This window comes from Ixodes scapularis, unplaced genomic scaffold, assembly GCF_016920785.2.
Source record: "Ixodes scapularis isolate PalLabHiFi unplaced genomic scaffold, ASM1692078v2 PGA_scaffold6__148_contigs__length_123643588, whole genome shotgun sequence".
NCBI lineage: Eukaryota > Metazoa > Arthropoda > Arachnida > Ixodida > Ixodidae > Ixodes > Ixodes scapularis.
In genome coordinates, this window is record NW_024609881.1 from 93,113,780 (window position 1) to 93,132,770 (window position 18,991).

The following is an 18,991-nucleotide window of genomic DNA, read 5'->3' on the forward strand; positions in this document are numbered from 1 at the left end:
AAACCTCTTTCTGACCGGTAACCGGTATGTTATCATCATAGTAGATTTTCACGCTGACTGAAGAAACGGACACCGAAGAGAGCGGACGATGCCTAAATTACGCAATGTACGCGCTCGAAATTGTAACGCACTTTACAAAACCAATACAAACAATACAGAATTCAGTACAATTGTCATCGCATATTGCTACTATCGTTTACAAACTGAGACCATTTACAAGCTGGGACAGCCCAATTGAAATTTTTTGGCCGGCTAAATAGTTCAGAGGTTTCCGTGACCGCCGTTCCCGTACATTCGACGACGCTTTTTCAATCGGGAACGACTGCCGGCGAGTGCGACTGGCACATGATAATAAATAGCACACGCATTAGGTCATCCTTAATTCTAATTAACCCTACCTCTGTAGCGTCATCGAGCTTCCAGCTTTTGCCGGCACCCCTACACCACGGCCCACAACCACCGGCTCGTTAGGTCGATAGGCCTATCGAGAATTGAAGGTAGCGCATCCTCGGAGCAGTCCACGTCCACACACACAATCGCTCAGTCAAGCGCACGAACGTCAAATACGCACACCAACACGGGAACACGAACAGCACACGACACACGGCAAGAACGACAGGTTCAGATCCCAGAAATGAGCATCTCGCACCACACTCTGACTGGCCCCGACGCCCCGACGACCCCGCCAACCGGATTCCCGAATGAGGCATTCACGCGAGGGCTTCTGGGATAGCCTGCGTCGGCGGCGCCGACGTCAAACGTCGAACGTAGAGCATGTCCAAGTCCGTCGCAAGCTACGACGTCGCGCGTCGAGCTGCTCAGCGCGGCGCCGCGTTCAACTTGACGTTGGAGTATAGACACCCCGTTCGCAGACAGCGTCAGCGAGCGAGAACGAGCGCGTGCGCTCGTTGACGTTACGACGGAGTATAAACAGCAGTGTCAGCAAATGACGTCGCAAAGGCCGGAGTGCCCTGCTGTCGGACGTCGCAGTCCTGGCGGTTAAACGTGGAAGCTAAAAAAAAAAAAAAAGCAGCAGGAACGAAAGCACTTGTCGCTATCCTCGCGGCGTCCCATTTCTTGTCTGTCGAAGCTTCCGCGGACTGTCCCGTTGGAGAGTGATATGCAACAGAACGGGCGTCTGCGACGTCTACCATCGCGGCTGCGACAACGCCAGGGTCACAGCCGGCGACATCGTGACACTTATGACGTCGTCCGGCGGAAATTGAGGGACCATTGTTTTGGCGCGCAGTAAACACTAGTGGGAACCGCTTTCCAGGCATCATAATGTGGAGGGGAAGTTCGTCTGCTTCTTGTACAGGTACTGCGATAATGTCAGAAGGCCGAGCTCTAACTGGAAAATTGAAAAGAGAAAAAAAAACAACTTCCAGCCTTTCCACTCTGGTGAGGAAGGAAGACCAGCGGAGCTGTACAATGCAAAGTAATGGCCGGCCGCAAGCCGGCAAGCCAGAGTGGAAAGGCCGCCGCCATCTATGAGCGACGGCAGTATCCAGATACGTGGCTTGCCGCCGTCGCTCACAGATGGCGGTAGGTGTCCAGGGTTCGGTGTCTTCATTTCTTTGCGGGGGACACGATCCCGGGGAAACTAGCCCTTAACAGCTCCGCTGTAAAAAAAAAAAAAATAGCGGATAGCCCTCAAGGTATCTGGCATTGAGATCTACTCACTCTTCTCTCAATCAACACCAATCACAGCTCGACGTTGTTCTGACGTCACGGCGTTGAAACACCCAGAAACGTTCCGACGTTCAGCATAGGAACAATTCAGTTTTCACTTTGTCCTTTCCAATCTGCCAATGGAACAACTTTCACCGTTTTAGTATTGCTTCGAAGATTTGAAGCTCTTAGTTCTCAACACAATTTTATCTAATGTAGAGATGGCGTGGCAATAATGTTTTATTAAGTCTCTCTGTGTAAGCTAAGGAATTAGCTAAAGATACACTTAGGAATTCCCGAAGGATTTTAGCTCAACTTAGCTGCCAATTTTGACAATCGATCTTCCTGAATACCCATAATTGTAGCAGGCTGGTGTTTTCGGACAGGTTATATTTTTTTAAATGATGGTTTTATAAAGCAGGCAGCTTTACAACAAGAATAAATACATTTTGTAGAAAATGTTGCTAAAATGAAAAGCGTTTTATTTTAGTGCCAGGGAGGGTTTGGAGTCGGGTGAAATGTAAGTCTGAACTCTGTCGTTTCAGTGCTCGGTGACATGAAAAGTGCTAATCATTGTGTTTTTGATATGGGTATAAAGTATTCACCATGCATCAATAAATAGTTAATAACTTTGATAGCTAAATAATCTCCTACTATTTTTATTTATTTTTTTTTTAAATAAAAAAAAACACAGGGACACACATGTCACGTCTTCAGTTTCAAGGTGACCAGTATGGGTCAGTCACCTTTTTCGATGGCTTGTAGGTAGAAAAAGAAAGAAAAGGAAATGTTGACATTTAGTTTGCTTTAATCATTTACCGAAACGTCTAGTGACTGCGAGGGAAGTCTACACTCTGTTCACTGTGTCCACAGTCGACAGATGGCGCAAACTAGCATCCAATTCACATGGAAAGGCCACCACATCCGTTGTCTGTCTCTCACATGTCATGGAGGGGTCGGAAGTTCATTGCAGTTGGGTCGTGGCGCAGACATGCCATATAGTCGCACAACTCGCCGAAGTAAGCACACAGAAACAACCATTCACACCTCTTGTGAACATCGAATGATTAATCGTCATGTTTCGAAAATGCTATCACTACACGTGCGGGGATGGAAACATCCCCTACCTTGTACCATGTACCCTCAACGAATCGTGTTAGCTGAAAATAGGTATATACAGCATTCCATCTGAACAATATGAACATTAAAGCTTAGCCTCCACGACATCATTTATTGTCTTTCTTGCTATATTTTAACCTTATTGAGTGCCACCTTTGTTCATCTGTTTCATCTTCACTGGCAGAGTTTTTTCTGGCTCTCGGTCCGGGCTGTCTCTTGGGTGGCTTCACTAGAATGTGAACAGCTGTTTTCATTCGAAGGATGATAACAAGAAATACTGCTATCATATACCAACACGCTCGTAAAGTACCACTTATGTTTCTTTTGTGTGACAATGGAGCAAGTAGTATGTGGGCAGTCAACGAAATAATGAGTGTTACAGATTGCTCAAGATTCGGCATATCTAAAAGTTTTTTCGGTCATAAATCATCATATCTTGCTCTGCTGGTCTTTCAATACTAAACTACTGTATGTTAACATTTCAACCATGTTTGTTTTACATGCGTTCTAATAAGTGGCTCCACCTTTTGGCGTGTCTGCTAGTGTTTGCCCGTTCCTGCAAGTGTTTAATTTGATAAGGTCTGCACAGTCTTCACTAGGCTTCTGCACTACCTTGGAAATGTTTTGTCATTTCCTATGACTCTTTCTCAGCTATGTCATCGTATTGACTATCTAGTGGGACTACCCTTATTTGCACATGTTACGCAAAACAAAGTTAGGATAGTGTCGATGTCGTTTTCTCGTCGTCAGTTAACCCCAATATTATCTGCACTGCGTATTCTTAACTCTGTTTATGTTGGAACCATGAACTAAGCGTCGTCCTGAGGCAATTATTTTCTGTTTGTGGGGCAAGGTTACAGCACTGAAGGTTCTCGACCCTTGAGAAAATCTAAAAATTTTATATTCTTATAAAAAACTTGGAAGGCATACTTAAAGTATGTTTTCAGTTTAACAATAGGACGTTTAGATATATATTAAATATGCGAAGCGCACTGGTCAGACTTAGTTGATTCATGCAGCACCCAACAAAAACAAAGTTCCAAGTCCATTAAAATTATATTAAACATATGGTTCATATATTGAAAATATATTTGAAGCATACTAAATGTATATTGCATGTAAATATTTTGCTAAATAAATATACAAGAGCAATATATTTAAGCTATATATTGCTTTTCTGGCGTTTTTAGAAGAACTTAAACAGAGACCTAATGTTTTTGTTTTTTTTCATAACTCACTCTCTAGCAGATTCGGCAGACAGAAAAAAAGAAGATGGAGGAGTTCTTCCCCGACTTCTTTGAAAATATACAAAAAGTGTTACGGTTGAAGGCAAACTGGAGAAAGTAACCTTGAAAATAAATATCAACTCCGATTATTATATAAGTCTGTACAGCTATTACCACTTTAAATTCATCGCCATGACAATAGGTTGCGTCTTGGCTTGCTCTTTCTAGTATTTATGCACTTCGTATTCACATTTTCTCGGTTGCCAGAGAAAACATGTGCCATTAACGGAGTGTCATCTTATGTGTGGCTTGTAAGTTCTAGACGCATCAAATCTGCAAAAACAAGAATGACACTATAACCACCCAGGTATCATTTTCCCACATCCAAAGTATAACGAAGACCATCCCCACGTCCCCAGCTACAAGTGTCTGTTAACTTTTCAAGTCTCGAACCCACCGACAAAAACGTCACCAGGGCATTGAGCATAGAGAAGAAATTCGGCCGGGTTACGATGGTCACCGGTGATGATGTGCAAACAGCACCATCAGATATGTACTGCTGTAACGTGTTTCAGGTACTTTTAGAAATACTACAGACCAATCAAATTTGTACATGTCGCTACGGTCGCTGACAAAAAGTTAGGACGCCATGGACATTGGAGTAATGCAACAGTTATCATCTGCTTACACCAGGAGCCTTAGAACACCAAACGTTGCAGGAGATGGCCTGTGCAACGGTTGTCGTCTGCTTATAGCCGGAGCCTTAGGCCACCAGACATTGTATAAGAGTGACCGTGCAACAATTATCGTATGCTTACTCTTCATTAAGCGTACCAGGAGCTTTTGTCTCTTAGAGGCTCCTGGAGCTTATAGTCCTGAAGACCACAGAAGACAGCGTTCCCATTGTGACCAACGTAACCGTGGATGAAATGGTCACAGCCTGGGACGTGCACCGCAGGTCTTCCTCTTGCAGGTCGATGATGGGTATGCGGAGGGAGCTTCCGGGGTAGGCGCACTCGCTCTGCCTGGCCAGGTTGTGGACGTAAATGGCGGCATCGAAATTCAGCATCTGGACTCGGAGGGTCTCCCGCAGCCAACGTCGAAGCCACTGACTCAGCCAGAGGAGGCGGCAGTCACAGACCCACGGATTGTCCTCGAGACGAATTCCCCCTGAACAAGTAGATCGAAGATTATGGCATTGACTTGGTTTAATGGTTAGTACATGTTATAAAAAAACGCCAAAACAGCACTAAAATTGCCATTCGTAGCATTTCCTCTCTTTTACATCGAGCCCTTTCTTGAGTCACCGCCTTGTGTGTGTTGTCTCCCTTGTGCCCTGTGTCTGGTTTAGCGCTGTTTTGCATTTTTTTAAGAGCTAAAAGTGTGGCAGGACACATATTCCCAATATTTGTACGGAAATCACGAATTTCGCATCTTGTGGCCCAAAACATGCTTCACTGCTGTTAAAGTAGGAATTTGGACAAGTTTGTTCAGGACAGTGAGTACTACAGTGTCCTTTTTGGGCATTAGTATTGGGATCAAGCCATATAAATAAAGAAAGGCAAACGATTGCACATTCAAAATCACGTAGAGGTCTGCCAATATCATTTTTTATTGCAGATCTAATATGAATACTAAAGTTTGATTGCAAATCAAACTAGAGTAAATTCAAAGTCAAACACGTTACATTTAGTGCGAATCGAACCTGGATACTCTGAGAAATCGCGGATTGAAATACTTCTAGAAAGCAAACATATGAAAAGGAACGGCTTTATTACATGAATAATATTACGCATACTTATATTAAGAAATCCTGAATGCCCTGGTAGTTGTCTAAAACATAACGTAACATGACAAGCAAAGCAGTGACCACTGTATTTGAGTATAGCTTCAGGTTTTCTTGGCCAGCACTGTCCTTTAAAATTAAGAGTAAAACAAAAAATAACCAAAGGAGGATGAAAACACAATAGTTTGCAATATTTCCAACCGCGAAGCTCTGACAAGTCAGCGGCTTCTCCTCGCACACATGTGCACAGGAGAGAAGCTCAACGGGGTGGCGGCCATGCGAGGCGGTGAAGCTTGACCCCAGAGTGATGGTGCAAAGCAGTGAAGCTTGATGCAAAAAATTTGATCATTTTGAGGACATTATTATTCGAAAGTATAAATAAAAAATAACAGAAAAAAACAACTTCGAATATTTTTGAACAATGAAAGTGTACTGCGAATCGAATTGAATAGCAAACACTATTCAGGAACTGATCGAAGTTTCGAATAATGGCACACCTCAATATACTAGGATGATTAATTAAAAACATTATTATTCATATTTATATATAGTGACAACACAGCAAGAATAATAATAATACAGCAATAACAAGAGCAAACCATTAGTTCGTTTTTAGATTTCATTCAGTATTTTTGGTTCTAAAATAACAATTCAATAACAACTAAACACAACATCAAAACGAAAAGAACAAAAGTGAAAGTCCATGTTGTCCTTTTACCGTGCTTGCACCGTTGAATAGGCACAGACCGCGCCCAGTGTCAAACATCCTTATTAAAAAAAAAAAAAAATCGGCAGAGACATTTAAGACTCCTTACAATGCGAAAGCATGACGCACGCACTAGGCACAGCTTTAGTCAGCCGGAACCGCGGAGCCGCCGTGGCTCGAGGAAGCGTGCTCGTCACGCACCACGGAGGCCCGCGGGTTCGATTCCCACCCAGACCGAGATGTACAAAATTTTCTTCTCAAATTCACTAATTTCCTTTGTTTATAGGAAACTCCATGACAAATTTTTTGCAGCCAATGGAGATTTAGGTGTCGTTTCGCTGATACAGACAACGCCTAGCCAATGGGAATTCAGTTGCCTTTTCCGCCGGCTTTACCGGCTTCGCTCAGTGAGACAGTTAATGCTTTCACATTAAAGCGGTCTGCATAAGCTCCCCATTATTTTGGCGGAATTCCTTGATATTCTGCACACAGGGCCAGCTTAAAATCATAAAACGTAAAAGCTTCCAAATCACGGAATGAGAATTTTGTCCTCCTTCCTATACACGCGTGCAAGAATAAGGCTCCTGTGCGTTGTGATTATAATGCAATTAAATGCAAAGGTGCAAGCGAGCTGACGTTGTGCGTTGTCATTTTCAGCCATGCTGACGCCCCGTAAGGTATCCTCCACCTTGGGGTGTGCTATGGGGCAGGTCATTGGGGGTGCGCGAATGTGGGCAACAATGCGCTTTGAAACTTTAAATAGTTTTTTCCACATTTTTCGGTTTGTTACTGATTTGAGTATTTTATTTGATTGCTCGTGCTCTTTCGCGGTCAAAGACAACACCTGTATGTTTTAGAAATAATTTTTGAGTCTCCCTCGGTTTCCACTGGCGTACACTTCAGCAAGAGAGGCTCGGTAACATCATAGGACAGGCAGCGAACATCCTAGTTGGAGAGTATATAGTCCGCGTCACCTCTGCGTGCGGTTCGAGATTAAGCCGGGATCCTACTGGCAAATATCTATACTAGCAAGAATTAGCAGCGACCGTATGTCCAAAGCTAAACACTGCATGAAATGCAGTTTTAATGTGCGATCGTTCAAAATCGCCTAGAAGACATTAGAGGGATCCTCAACTGAAATGTTCCCAAAATAAGGCCGAAGAAGCGTTGAACGGGTCGCCTACGAACTCCAGAACATCACTCATACATAGATGTCTCAAACGAATGGCCGTACTTTATTAAAAGGGCGCGATCAAGCGTGGGCTATGACGTCCCTATCCTCCTCGAAATGTTGAGAATGAGAGGAAGCGGCCTTGCTCCTCTCCTCCTCGCTTTGGTTCACGAAGAGAAGCGAAGAGAAGAGGGAATGAGAAACGTGACGTCACATGTCTCGTCGGCCTCGTCGTCTATGTTATATCGCGCATTTCTTTTCCAAAAATACGGTCGTCCGTTAGAGATATCGCTTCCTGAATTATGTTTTTGAGTTTTGCAGCGTCACGCCTATCGCTCCAACCTTGTTTTGTAATCTCGAAATTTCGGTTCAGTATCCCTTGAAACCATGGTTTGGGGGAGTGGCGGAGGACCTTCATTTTTATCAATTTCTTCGCCACATCGATCAGGGAAACTGGGTGCATCCGTCACGTGATGCCAGTTTCCTTGCCAAATTTAGCGGGGAAACTGAATAGGTGCATAGGGTTAAATGACATCAGGTCACGCGACGTCACCTTTACCGTTAAATTTAGCGGGGAAACTAAATTGGTGTATAGGTCAGGTCAAGTGACATAAAATTCCCGCCAAATTTAGCGGGCAAAGTGAACCGGTGTATTCCCCGCTAAAGTCGGCGGGGAACTTAACTGGTGTATAGATAACAGGGTATCCGGTCACGTGACCTAAGCAAGACTTCAGTTTCCCGGCTAAATTTCGTGGGGAATGCGCGGAGGAACGTACGGATGGACAGACAAAAAAAATTGGGTTGTGGTGTTCAGTTAGAAAGCTTGGCATGTTTCTAAAAGTGCGGGTCTTCGCGGAGCATTGCTAATTTATGCCCTTTATGTGGAGAATTAAAGAGGCATACGCTAGGAGAAAACTTTTTAAAATTATTTAAAATAACTTAATTAAATTTTCGCAGTTTACTACGCTTCATATCTTTTTTATAAAGCTGGTGGTAGACTTGATATACTTTGTTTCGTAAATTTTGAATGCAATGTACACGCAAAAAAAAGCATGTTCTTGCGGACACGGGGGGCATGGCAACACACTTAAAAAAGCCCTGCAACATAAAGTAATTCCCTCCTCTTAAACTAGTGAGCGCAATGAAAAAAAAAAAGGTATGTGAGACATTTTTTTTTAAGATAACTAAACTTCGCAAAAACGCCATTTTCAAGTTGCTAACAAAACTTTCTTAAAATTTGCATAAACATAAAAAAAATATATCTTCTAACCCAACTCTCATAGTCTCATTTTACACATTTTAAAGTATATGCATGCCCAATCGCGTTCTGATAATAGGACAACACTTAAAAAAAAAAATTCTTGTGTGCAAATTGCGAAGACGCTTCAAGATTACATAAAGTAAAACACGCGCTTGAATGTTATCATAGATGTGTAGCGATACTCGAACTTTCGAGGTGGGGAAAAGAATATTTCGTTAAGAACCTTCCTGTGAGAAGTTGAAGCTACAGAAGACCAGAATGTAGAGGAGATGACTATAGGTTTACTTGACAACATAAATCTGATGGCGGCCGACGTCACATTTAAAAAAAACACGCAAAAAATAAAAAAATAAACTATAATTTATGCCGTTTTGGGTTGTTGGGAGGTCTTCAAATTCGTATTCGACTAATTTCGCGAGCATAATGGTCACTTAGTGTTTTTTTTTTTCATTAAATCTAAAGTTTTAAAGACGTTGCAGCAAGCTATGGTCCCCTCACCAGCCAGATGCTGCGTGCCCTTCCAGAGAGCCGAGCCGTCGTCCCCAGCTGGCCTCAGTACCTCCGGACCCATGGAAGACAGGAGGTTGCCCCTGAGGTCAAGCGTGAGGTACCTCACGTCCGCCAGGTACCGGAGCAACCCGGCCGGCAGCCGCCGGATGCTGGTGCCGGTCAACCGAAGCACCAGCTCGTGAGTGCTGTGCAGTCCCAAGAGTGCGTCCGGGAAGATGACCCTGAGCTTGCGGCCGGTGAGCGTGAGCTCGGACACCTTGGCGCCGAAGGCCCACTGGAGCTGGTGGGACAGGACGGGCTCCTCGACCTCGATCAGGACCCGGCGGAGAGAGTCCAGCTGAGACACCAGCTCCTGTAGCCGGAAGGACCGCACTCCCGAGTAGGTGGTCGTCTTGAGGATGGTCAGGGACCTGAAACACGGTTCAAGAGTAAGGTAACAACGCCCGGTAGTCGCGTTCGTGCCATTACCGACAATATGTTTTGATGGGGCGCTGTTGGGGTTCCTATTCCTGGCGTCACGACCAAGATTCTGAGTAAAGCGAGCGGCAAGTTCGATGGCGCGTATGAAGGCAGGCGGAAGCCTTGTCATCACGTTCCTAAATCAACACCGTCAGGGTTGGGAGTCTGACTCCGCTCTGGTTTCCGCCGATCAGAGCAGAAATAATCATACCCAAGACGATTTTGTGAGTTGTTGGCCAATCGTGGGAAGCCAATCGCAGCGACACTTTTGATTGCACACGTCGCCAGTGTGGAAAGCAAGTCGTCTGCGTCTTGCGCAGGGGGGTTACGGTGACGTCAGAACGACGTCGAGTTTTGATTGGCTTTGGTTGGAAGTATAGTGGGTAGATCTCAATGCTAGATAGATGCCTTGAGGTCTACCCACTATTTTTTTTTTTCAATCACACAACAAGAGTTTTGCGTTCTGACATCATCGCAACCCCTGTGCAAGAAGCAGACGTCAGTCCGCATGATCGGTGCCAGGTTAAGAGTTCGGGGGAAGCTCCTCCCCCCTTTTTCCACTTTAGCAGAGCGAAAGCCGAAGAGCCGGAAAGCAGGGTAGAAGTTTTTGTATCTAAGAGCCGGGTAAACAAATCCAGCAAGCGGGTATTTGATGCACATGTCTCTATGGAATTTGAACAGGACCGGCGGTTGTGAACATAACAGCTGGGAAAACGTACAAACCAATAACATATCAACGAAGTTGTGCTCTTCTGTATGACAAGTTAAGTCAAAGAAATAGTTGTCGTTTTGTAAAAGTGGCGCACCGAATGAATTCGAAAGAAATACAATGGTGGGGAGTAGAACCTGTTACTATTCTGAACAAGCCCTTAAATAGATAAATATCCCTTCGCGACACAGAATTTTATTTTAAGATCACATTTCCACTGCTCGGAATGAAAGGGCATACGCTTTCCTTCCAAAAAGACTAAGCTTGGGGAAATATAGCGCCACCAATTGCTAAAATTACACCTCACCGAAGTCCCTGAAGGGACCTGGGGTCCAGGAACTTGAGCTGAAGATGTCTAATATCCAGCTCTCGCAGTAGCCGTACTCCCGCAAAACTGTCCGTGGTCAGAAACCCAACTGGATTCCTGGACAAGCCCAACGACTGCACCATCGGGACAAACTGCCAGAGATGATGAGGCACGCCTTCCAGAAGGTTACCGGACAAGTCCAGGTGCCGCAGGTTCCTCAGGTGGAAAAACGACTCAGTGGATAGGTTGAAGAAGAAGTTGTCCGAAACGTCCAAGGACACCAGCCTCTTAAGAGGTAGCGGAGGCAGCTTACTGAGGCTACAGTTCTTCAACTTGAGGTTTTCCAGGGTCTTCAGCGTCTGCAGAGACACCTTGTTGATGCTGAAGATGGGGCTCTGAGAAAGGTCCAGGTGCATAAGCTGACCAAGTCCCCTGAAGCCATCGTCCGAAATGATGACTAGCGGATTTCTGGACAAGTTCAAGGCTATGAGGGAGTGGAAAGGTTCGAAGTCCCCGGATGCGACGCTAGTGATCTTGTTTCCCGTTAGGTCCAGCAGACGCAGAGATCCCTTGACAGGCATCAAGGCCGCGGATGGGCATCGGGTGATGTTGTTGAAGGACAGGTTGACGCGTTCCAGGGCCGTGCTTTCAAAGGCATCGGAGGGCAGGAGAGACACGAAGTTATGACTCAGGTCCAGAATTCGGAGCCTGGTCAGGTTACCGAAAGCGTAGGCGTCGATCTGGTCGATTTCGTTGTGGTTGAGGCTGATGACCTGCGATAGGTGCGAGACATAAGGGAGTAGGTAAATAAATTCAAATATACATAAGCAATGCTCGTAACGGTATGAAAAAAAAGGTCTATTAAATGGTTGGGAGCCCATGCTCAGTCAGGGGCGTCGGAATCGTTTGGGAGATGAGAATGGGGAGTTGGGTTTCGCTCCCCTACCACCGGCTTGTCAACTAGAAATGCCTGAAATGCCGAAAGGCCGACCCATATTCTCGACGCATTTACGCGCGTTTCAGCGGGCATGATCACGGCGTTTAGTGGACACTTTTTCCCACAATGGAAGAGGAGAAGGTCGCCAAACCACATACGGCGCTTTTCGTCGACGTCTCCTCGGCGTTTGGCGCAGTGTAGCCCGACTCGCGCTTTTCATGAAAGGAGGGAAAATGTAGATCGGGTGCTATATTATTGCGTTCCGCAAGGGGACAAAAATAACTAAATGCTAATCAACCACGAAAGCCTAATTTGCTAATGACTGTTTTATAAATGTTTCTTGCAATCGCCAAGTTGCCAACAAGTTCCGCCAGGAGGACGGCCGCGGTCTCTGCTCGAAACCCTTCCTTTTTGCAGTTTTTTCACATCGCCAGGAACATAAATGGTATTTTCTTCTGTCTCAGTCGTTCGCCGCTCGTTCCAAAAAGATATATCGATTTCGTACAGTTAACCAATAAACCGTCGAACGCGTCAAGCGAGCTCCCATTTCGGGCCAGCCAGCCGGCCGCATAGCTAGGCAAGCCGATTCTCGAGCAACTTCCGGCTGTCAGCTCGGGAGCTGATTGGCCGGCCCCGCGCCATACGCTTCCGTATATGCCGAGCCGAAATACACCAAAGCGCCGAGATCTGTCTGGGTTGGATTGCCGAATACGCGCGTATTTACGCCGACACCGAGGAGTCGAGGAAGCGCTGACGTCCGCCGAAACGCCCGTAAATAGACATCGCATATACGCCCCATGCGGTTCGGCCTGAAGAGGCGATGCCCCCCGCTGTTCCGACGCCATCACCAATGTTTAACATTATTTTAGGGTATGAACACCTCAATTTCTAACAACTTGCAAAGCCAACCAATACCTCGAACACTCGTATACATGCGCTCTTGCAAGTTGTAAAAATAAACCTTCCAGAGAATGAGTGTCTTAAACTGTGCGTGGAAAGCAATATAATGACTCAGGGTTTCGACAGACCAAAGTAAAAAAAACGGCAGGGTATTCGATTGTTCGTGGGCGAGCTTTAGAAACCACCCTGTACCAGGATTACATATAAATATAGATTTCAAGGTTTTGAGAATACTGTATCGATCAAGCATTCGGGTACTCCCTACATAGTCGCAGATCAGTCCTGCCGTCGTGTATGTACTTGCACGTATGCTTGTTACTCGTACAACTCATTCAGTTAAGAATCAACCAGTTAGTTTGTGTCTGGATTTGTGCTCTGTTCAGCAGTGATAGAACTCGACTGCAAATGGAGTAATGCTAACGCTGTTTACATATTTGTTGGAACAGCTTGTCTAAGCTAAAATGATACCTTGCAAGCCAACAACATGCTTTCCCAATAATTATTAGTTTAGCTGGGAGGGTGTGTGTCAGTTTAGCATATACCCAGAAACACACACAAGCCTAGATGCGCAAGCACATACGCGCACAAGGTCAATTCTGAGCAGGGGTGTGAAAGGGAACCTGTTTTAAGCGCAACCTGAAATAGGGACTTCCAAACCTGGAGAGCCGTTGTAAACTGGAAGGCTCCCAAGCTGATGTTCGTGATGAAGTTATGGCTTGCGTGGAAAGTTTGTAGTGCGCTCAGGTCAGTCAGAAGTTGGTCAACTTCCGTTAGCTTGTTGTGCGACACGTGTAGATTCAATAGCGATGCCCCCATGCTGGCCAAGAAGTGTTCGTCCACTTCACTTAGCTGGTTGTGACTCAAGTCTAAAGTGTGGACACCGTATTTCGTCATTGTGTCATTTAGATCCCAGTTTGGAACCGGCGCCCGAAGAGTTGTAAGGGCGTTTTGTGAAAGGTTCATGAACAGATTGCTGACACCGGAGTTATTCAAGCAATCCAAGCTAAACACTGTCAAGTTGTTGTTCTGCAAGAGGAGATTTGAAAGCCTCGGCACGTTATAGAATGCTTCACTTTCGATGATCTCTATCCTGTTCCTGGACAGAACAACGGTGTGAAGTCTCGGCAAGCCTTCAAATGACCTAGTTCTTAACATCCGGATCCTGTTTCCGAGTAGAACAACATTGGCAAGCCTCGAGAGTTTCCTGAAGGTTGCGGTCTCCACGGCAACCAGCTCGTTGTGGGCCAGAACGATCCTGTTCAGCTTCTGGTGAATCTTGTCTTTGAAAAAACCGGGAGTTATGTGTCCTATTCTGTTTCCCTCCAGATCGAAGTGAATGAGGGAGGGCAATCCTTGAAGGTAGGAGTCGGTGAGGTTCAACATTTGGTTGTGATCCAGTTGTAGCCACCGAACCTTCTTCATGTGTCGAATAAGTTCGAGCGGAAAAAACCGCTGTCCTAGCGTCGAGCTCAACTCCAGAACTTCCAAGCTAGATCGGAGCGGGAGGAACACGTAATAGTCTACGAAGTATATATTATTGAACGAAAGTTTTAGCTCCCGTAGTTGTGTTAGGTGGACGAAAGTTTCCTCGGAGAGGCTGCGGATGCCGTTGTTCGCGAGGCTTAAGGTCGTGAGGTTGTGGCCCCACGACTTGAAGTCGTTCGGATAGAGGACCTGTATTCGATTGTCTTGCAAGCTGAGTCTCGAGAGACGTTCGGTAGTTCTTAAGGCACTTTGAGGAACGCGCACAAACTTATTCCCGGAAAGATCGAGAACTTCGATGGAGCGCCGAAAGCTGGAGATGTCCGCCGGCTCGAGGCTGCTGAGGGAGTTGCCACGGAGGTAGAACATGGAGAGCGATGTCAGTGCCTTCACCGCCGACGGAAAACGACGGAACAGGTTGAAGCTGAGGTCGAGCACCACCAGGACGGACTCGAGTCCACCGAAGGCGTGCTCCGCGATGGAAGACAGTCTATTATTGGCGAGCGACAGCCGCTCCACGGACACACTGCGGAACAGGCCTTCCGGAAGTTCTGTCAGAAAGTTAAATTCTAGATGCAAGTCCCTCAATAGGACGGAACCGTTGAATAGCTTGTCCGGAAGCTTTTCCATCAAGTTGCGGCTCAGGTCCAGCGTGTCCAGCTGGCGGACCGGAAGGAACCACGTTGCTGGAAGCGTCTTCAGCAAGTTACCGCCCAAGAAGAGTGACGTCAACGACCTTAGCTCTCGGAACGCGAGGTGAGGCACCTGGTCCAGCAAGTTGTTGGCCAGATTGAGCCGGGTGAGACTGGGCGGAAACGGGGACCCGGTGAGGTCGCTAATGAGGTTCTTGTCCAACTCCAGGGTCATGAGGTCGGTGAAGTTGGCAAAGATGCCATCGCGCACCACTCTTATCCGGTTGTCGCCTAGGAAGAGACTCCGAAGAGACACCGTCTTGGAGAGGTCTTCCCACTCGCCGCGCTTCAAGTCTTCGATGCGGTTGGATTGGAGGTTGAGCCACTGGAGGTGACGTAGCCTCTTGAGTTGATGAAGTGGCGGTGCCCTCAAGACGTTGTGACTGAGGTCGAGGGACACGAGGTTGTCTTCGACTCCGCAGAAGGCGCAGGGGAAGATTCTGCTCAGCGAGTTGTGCATCAGTCGTAATGTGGACAGCCGCGTGCCTGCCAGGGAGTCGTTCTGGAGGACTTCAAGCCCGGACCGGGCAAGGGTGACCTGTCCATTCTCGCAGTCGCCCAGGTTGCCCGGGAAGGTGGAGAAGGGCACCGAGACGCAGACGACATCTCTAACGACCTCGTGGCTGCAGACGCAGAGAGGGTTGAAGGGGCATGGCTGGGCTGAGAAAGCTGGCTTGAAGAGGGCCGCCGTGGCCGCTAACAGGGTCAGCAATCGGGACATCTGCGAGAAACAAAAAAGTCGGTTGTGAATGGCGCCGTAAATGAAGACTGCAAGACTGATTGTTTTACTCTCCACTGTCAAGTTGTTTCGTTTGAGACCGAGCCGCACATAACGTTGGGCCACTTTGTGTTCCCATAATGAGCACTACTTGGGAACATATAAAAAGGTATATAGGATACAAAAGTAAAAGCGCAATGGAACGGAACAAGAAAGGGGAGACAAACAGAGCGCTAATATCAACTGAACTTTAATCCCTGGCACTTTTATTTTCGGCAATACGCATTTCATTAAAACAAAAAGGGATGTTCTTCATTCTTTCACATACATAATCGTCAACATAGACAGATATTTTGAGACTGGCCGATTAGAAAAATTTGATATGTAGGTTTCATGAGTAATAGCCCTATTATGAATGTGGATTAGATAACACTTTAAGATAAAGTAAACGAGTTGATTATATAAGTTCGAATTATTGATTTTATGGATAGATTTGAAAAGGTAAGGAATATATAGTATTGTCAACTTAGACACTATGCTAGATGGGTAGATTAGTTTGAATGGACAAATACTAAGGAAAGAGGAAACTCGGAGGGGGCAGGCTTGGGAATCAGGTTGCTTTATTACTTTGCATTAACGCCGTTGTCCAGCCCCAGCGTAACATATTCTGGGGGTTTCACGGAATGATAGATAGGAAAGAAAACCTTCAGGTTGGAACATATATATAATATCTTAAGTAACAAAGTAACACAATCCGAACTCGGAACTTAAAAAAAAAGAATAGTTCCACGACATTTCTTCTAAAAAGCGAACCAAACGAAAGTATTTGCAGTTTGGACATTGCGAATAGGAGTTTAACAAAGCCATATTTGCGATTGGCAAGTAATAAATACATTTTATTTTTCAATTGGTGTGGTACGATTTTTGGCATGTATCAACTTTCGTGCGATTCTCGATCAGTTTTTAATACAACCATTATTGTTACAGTCGTACAAAAGCTGAATATATCATACCAAAGAAATCACATACAATTTTAGACCCGCAATTCCAAAATTTCTGCTGTTCTGCAAACGTGCAGTATATTCAGATTACGTCTTTTTAAAAGTGATCTACAAGGAAAGCTTTTTGTCCACGCTGGATGTTTCCCTACACTCTATTATAGCACCTCAGTAGCCGTCAGGCATTTGAATAACGATCTGCACAGGCCTAGTAAAGTCACTTCATCGCAGTGATGAGATCAATATTGAATTATGCGAGTGGTTACTGGGTAAATGACCTCGGTTCTTTAAAGCAGGAAAAACTTTGGAAAAAAACAACTGATATATAATTTGTTAATACTGGTAGATATAACCAAGACATAGTTTTCATCAATTGGATATAAACTAACAAACAACTGTATGAAACTTGCTTGTACTATCCAATAATATCTAAACAAATAAATACACAAAGTCCCCATGAGTTTTTCGGCGATAACACCTTTAAAATTTGTAACATCGCCTTCTCTGCCTAAACTGTAAATTAAATGGCGTTTTACATCTTCTGACATTCCTGCCACGTTTGCTCGTCGAAGCACTTAGGCACACTTCGCGCCTGAAAGAAACCAGAACGACGTTAACGAAGCTCTACCCAATCGAAAACGTTCTATCGCGAATGCTTTTAGGCTAATCGCTATAGTGACAGCGGTAGATCGTCTGCCGACGACGGAACGTTGTTTGACATGTCTGACGTGATTAATTGACCCCGCGTGAAATGTCGTCGGCTTCGGTAAACATCTACCACCTCTGTCACAATTGGATCGAACGCACTCCTCGTAAACGTACAGGGTGCTGCACTATAATCTAGCCCAGCAAAATGCCGACCGGAGCGGTAAAAAATCCCGCATGAGGGCGCCCCATGCACAGCAAGCACATAAGCAGTTTTAGAGTCAATTCACCGAGAAACTGAGAGGGAGAAGAAGACAATAGAGTGCAGGAACACCAGAACGCTGAGCTCATGGCTCGAATGACTAGTGAGTAGAACTAAAACTAGCTGCCTTTGTGTCCGCTGCACTCCGAGGTTCCAACTGCGGCTCACGATTTCCTAAAAAGCATGCCCAGGTCAGAAAAAAAAAAGAGGTATAAAATAAGACAGCTTGCGTTTTAGCAGCCTTGTGCCAACGTCTCTATACTGCCGTGAGGCACTTTTTTTTCATCAATGAAGGAGATAAAATCGGAACAGCGTGCGACTCTGGACATAACAAGAACCTGAAAGAGCCGCTCAGCACCGCAAAGACGTATACTCGAACTTCATGGTGCTTGTTTCACTAATGGAGACGCACAATAAAGTGACTTAACGAGCAAACACTTTATTAGTGCGATTCGCTGTTGCCGCCAACCGAGCTAAAAGAAAGGACGAAGATAAAAATTACACTGGCTCGATTATGCTGATAAACACGGGGGAGCACAGAATCCCTGTTCGGAATGAGATGTGCACATGTTAGAGACGTCACGTGACGTCACGAGGGTACATGACTGGGACGTCCGACGGCGTCGCGGTGTGACGCGGCGTCACAGAGTCACATGACCTCGTGACGTTGCACGACGTCACAGTCGTTCGTGGCAGCTCCTCGTGACGACTCTTCATGTCGCTGTCCTCGTGAAATTTGCCCAATAAAACAGTGCTAAAATAAAGCTCACACCTCCCCTTTTATTGCGGTTCTTTAATTAAAATGGTCATTTTTTTTTTGTTTATGTTTCGTTTATGTTATGTTCGTCTGGTCACGCCATGCTACAGATTAAAGATGGCGTCCATCTCAAACCACGGGGAGTGTTTGCAATTTAATGGCGGGCGCCTCCTGCCGAAACTGGTTTTAAGTGCGCATGCGCTGCTTTTTCGCGTGGCGAGAAGGGAAGCAGGTGGAAAAGCGGAGATCTTTGAAGATGCATCAACGCTTTCGGCACCCCCTCGCAGCTCGTATATTGCAAACGCGGCCCCCAAAACCACGTGACCGCGATCAGGCAGTTGGAACTTGGAAACTCTCTGCATGCTCTCTACATATGGTGTTCCTAGGTAAACGTAAACAAGCAAATGGCGGAGCTTCCTGAACCCTACAGTATACTTCCGGTAGTCCCGTATTTGGAGTACTGTATGTTTCAACGCGCGAGAATGAGCGGCGTGTCTTCCAAGATTTCCTTGTCGGAAATTCAGAAAAAAGGTAGGTCAAGGAAGATGACGCACCATGGATGGATGAGTGTACCTATATAGATCACACGAGGCCAAAATTAAGCGCAGTTGCTCGTTTTATTTGGCCTCCGAGCCGAAAGTTACGTGGCCCTATCTGACAGACCGCAAGAAAACC

The 18,991-nt window shown here is 45.7% G+C and overlaps 1 protein-coding gene across 1 annotated transcript; it reads right to left on the reverse strand.

The window, feature by feature from the left end:
* Positions 1–2,368: 2,368 nt before the first annotated feature.
* Positions 2,369–15,651, reverse strand: LOC8040082 (chaoptin). Its single transcript, XM_002413921.4, has 4 exons — positions 13,420–15,651; positions 10,926–11,698; positions 9,439–9,860; positions 2,369–5,186 (listed from the first exon to the last, which is right to left on the reverse strand). Exons 1-4 carry the CDS (start codon positions 15,394–15,396, stop codon positions 4,867–4,869), a joined length of 3,492 nt encoding a protein of 1,163 aa, XP_002413966.4. The 5' UTR covers positions 15,397–15,651; the 3' UTR covers positions 2,369–4,866.
* Positions 15,652–18,991: the final 3,340 nt, after the last annotated feature.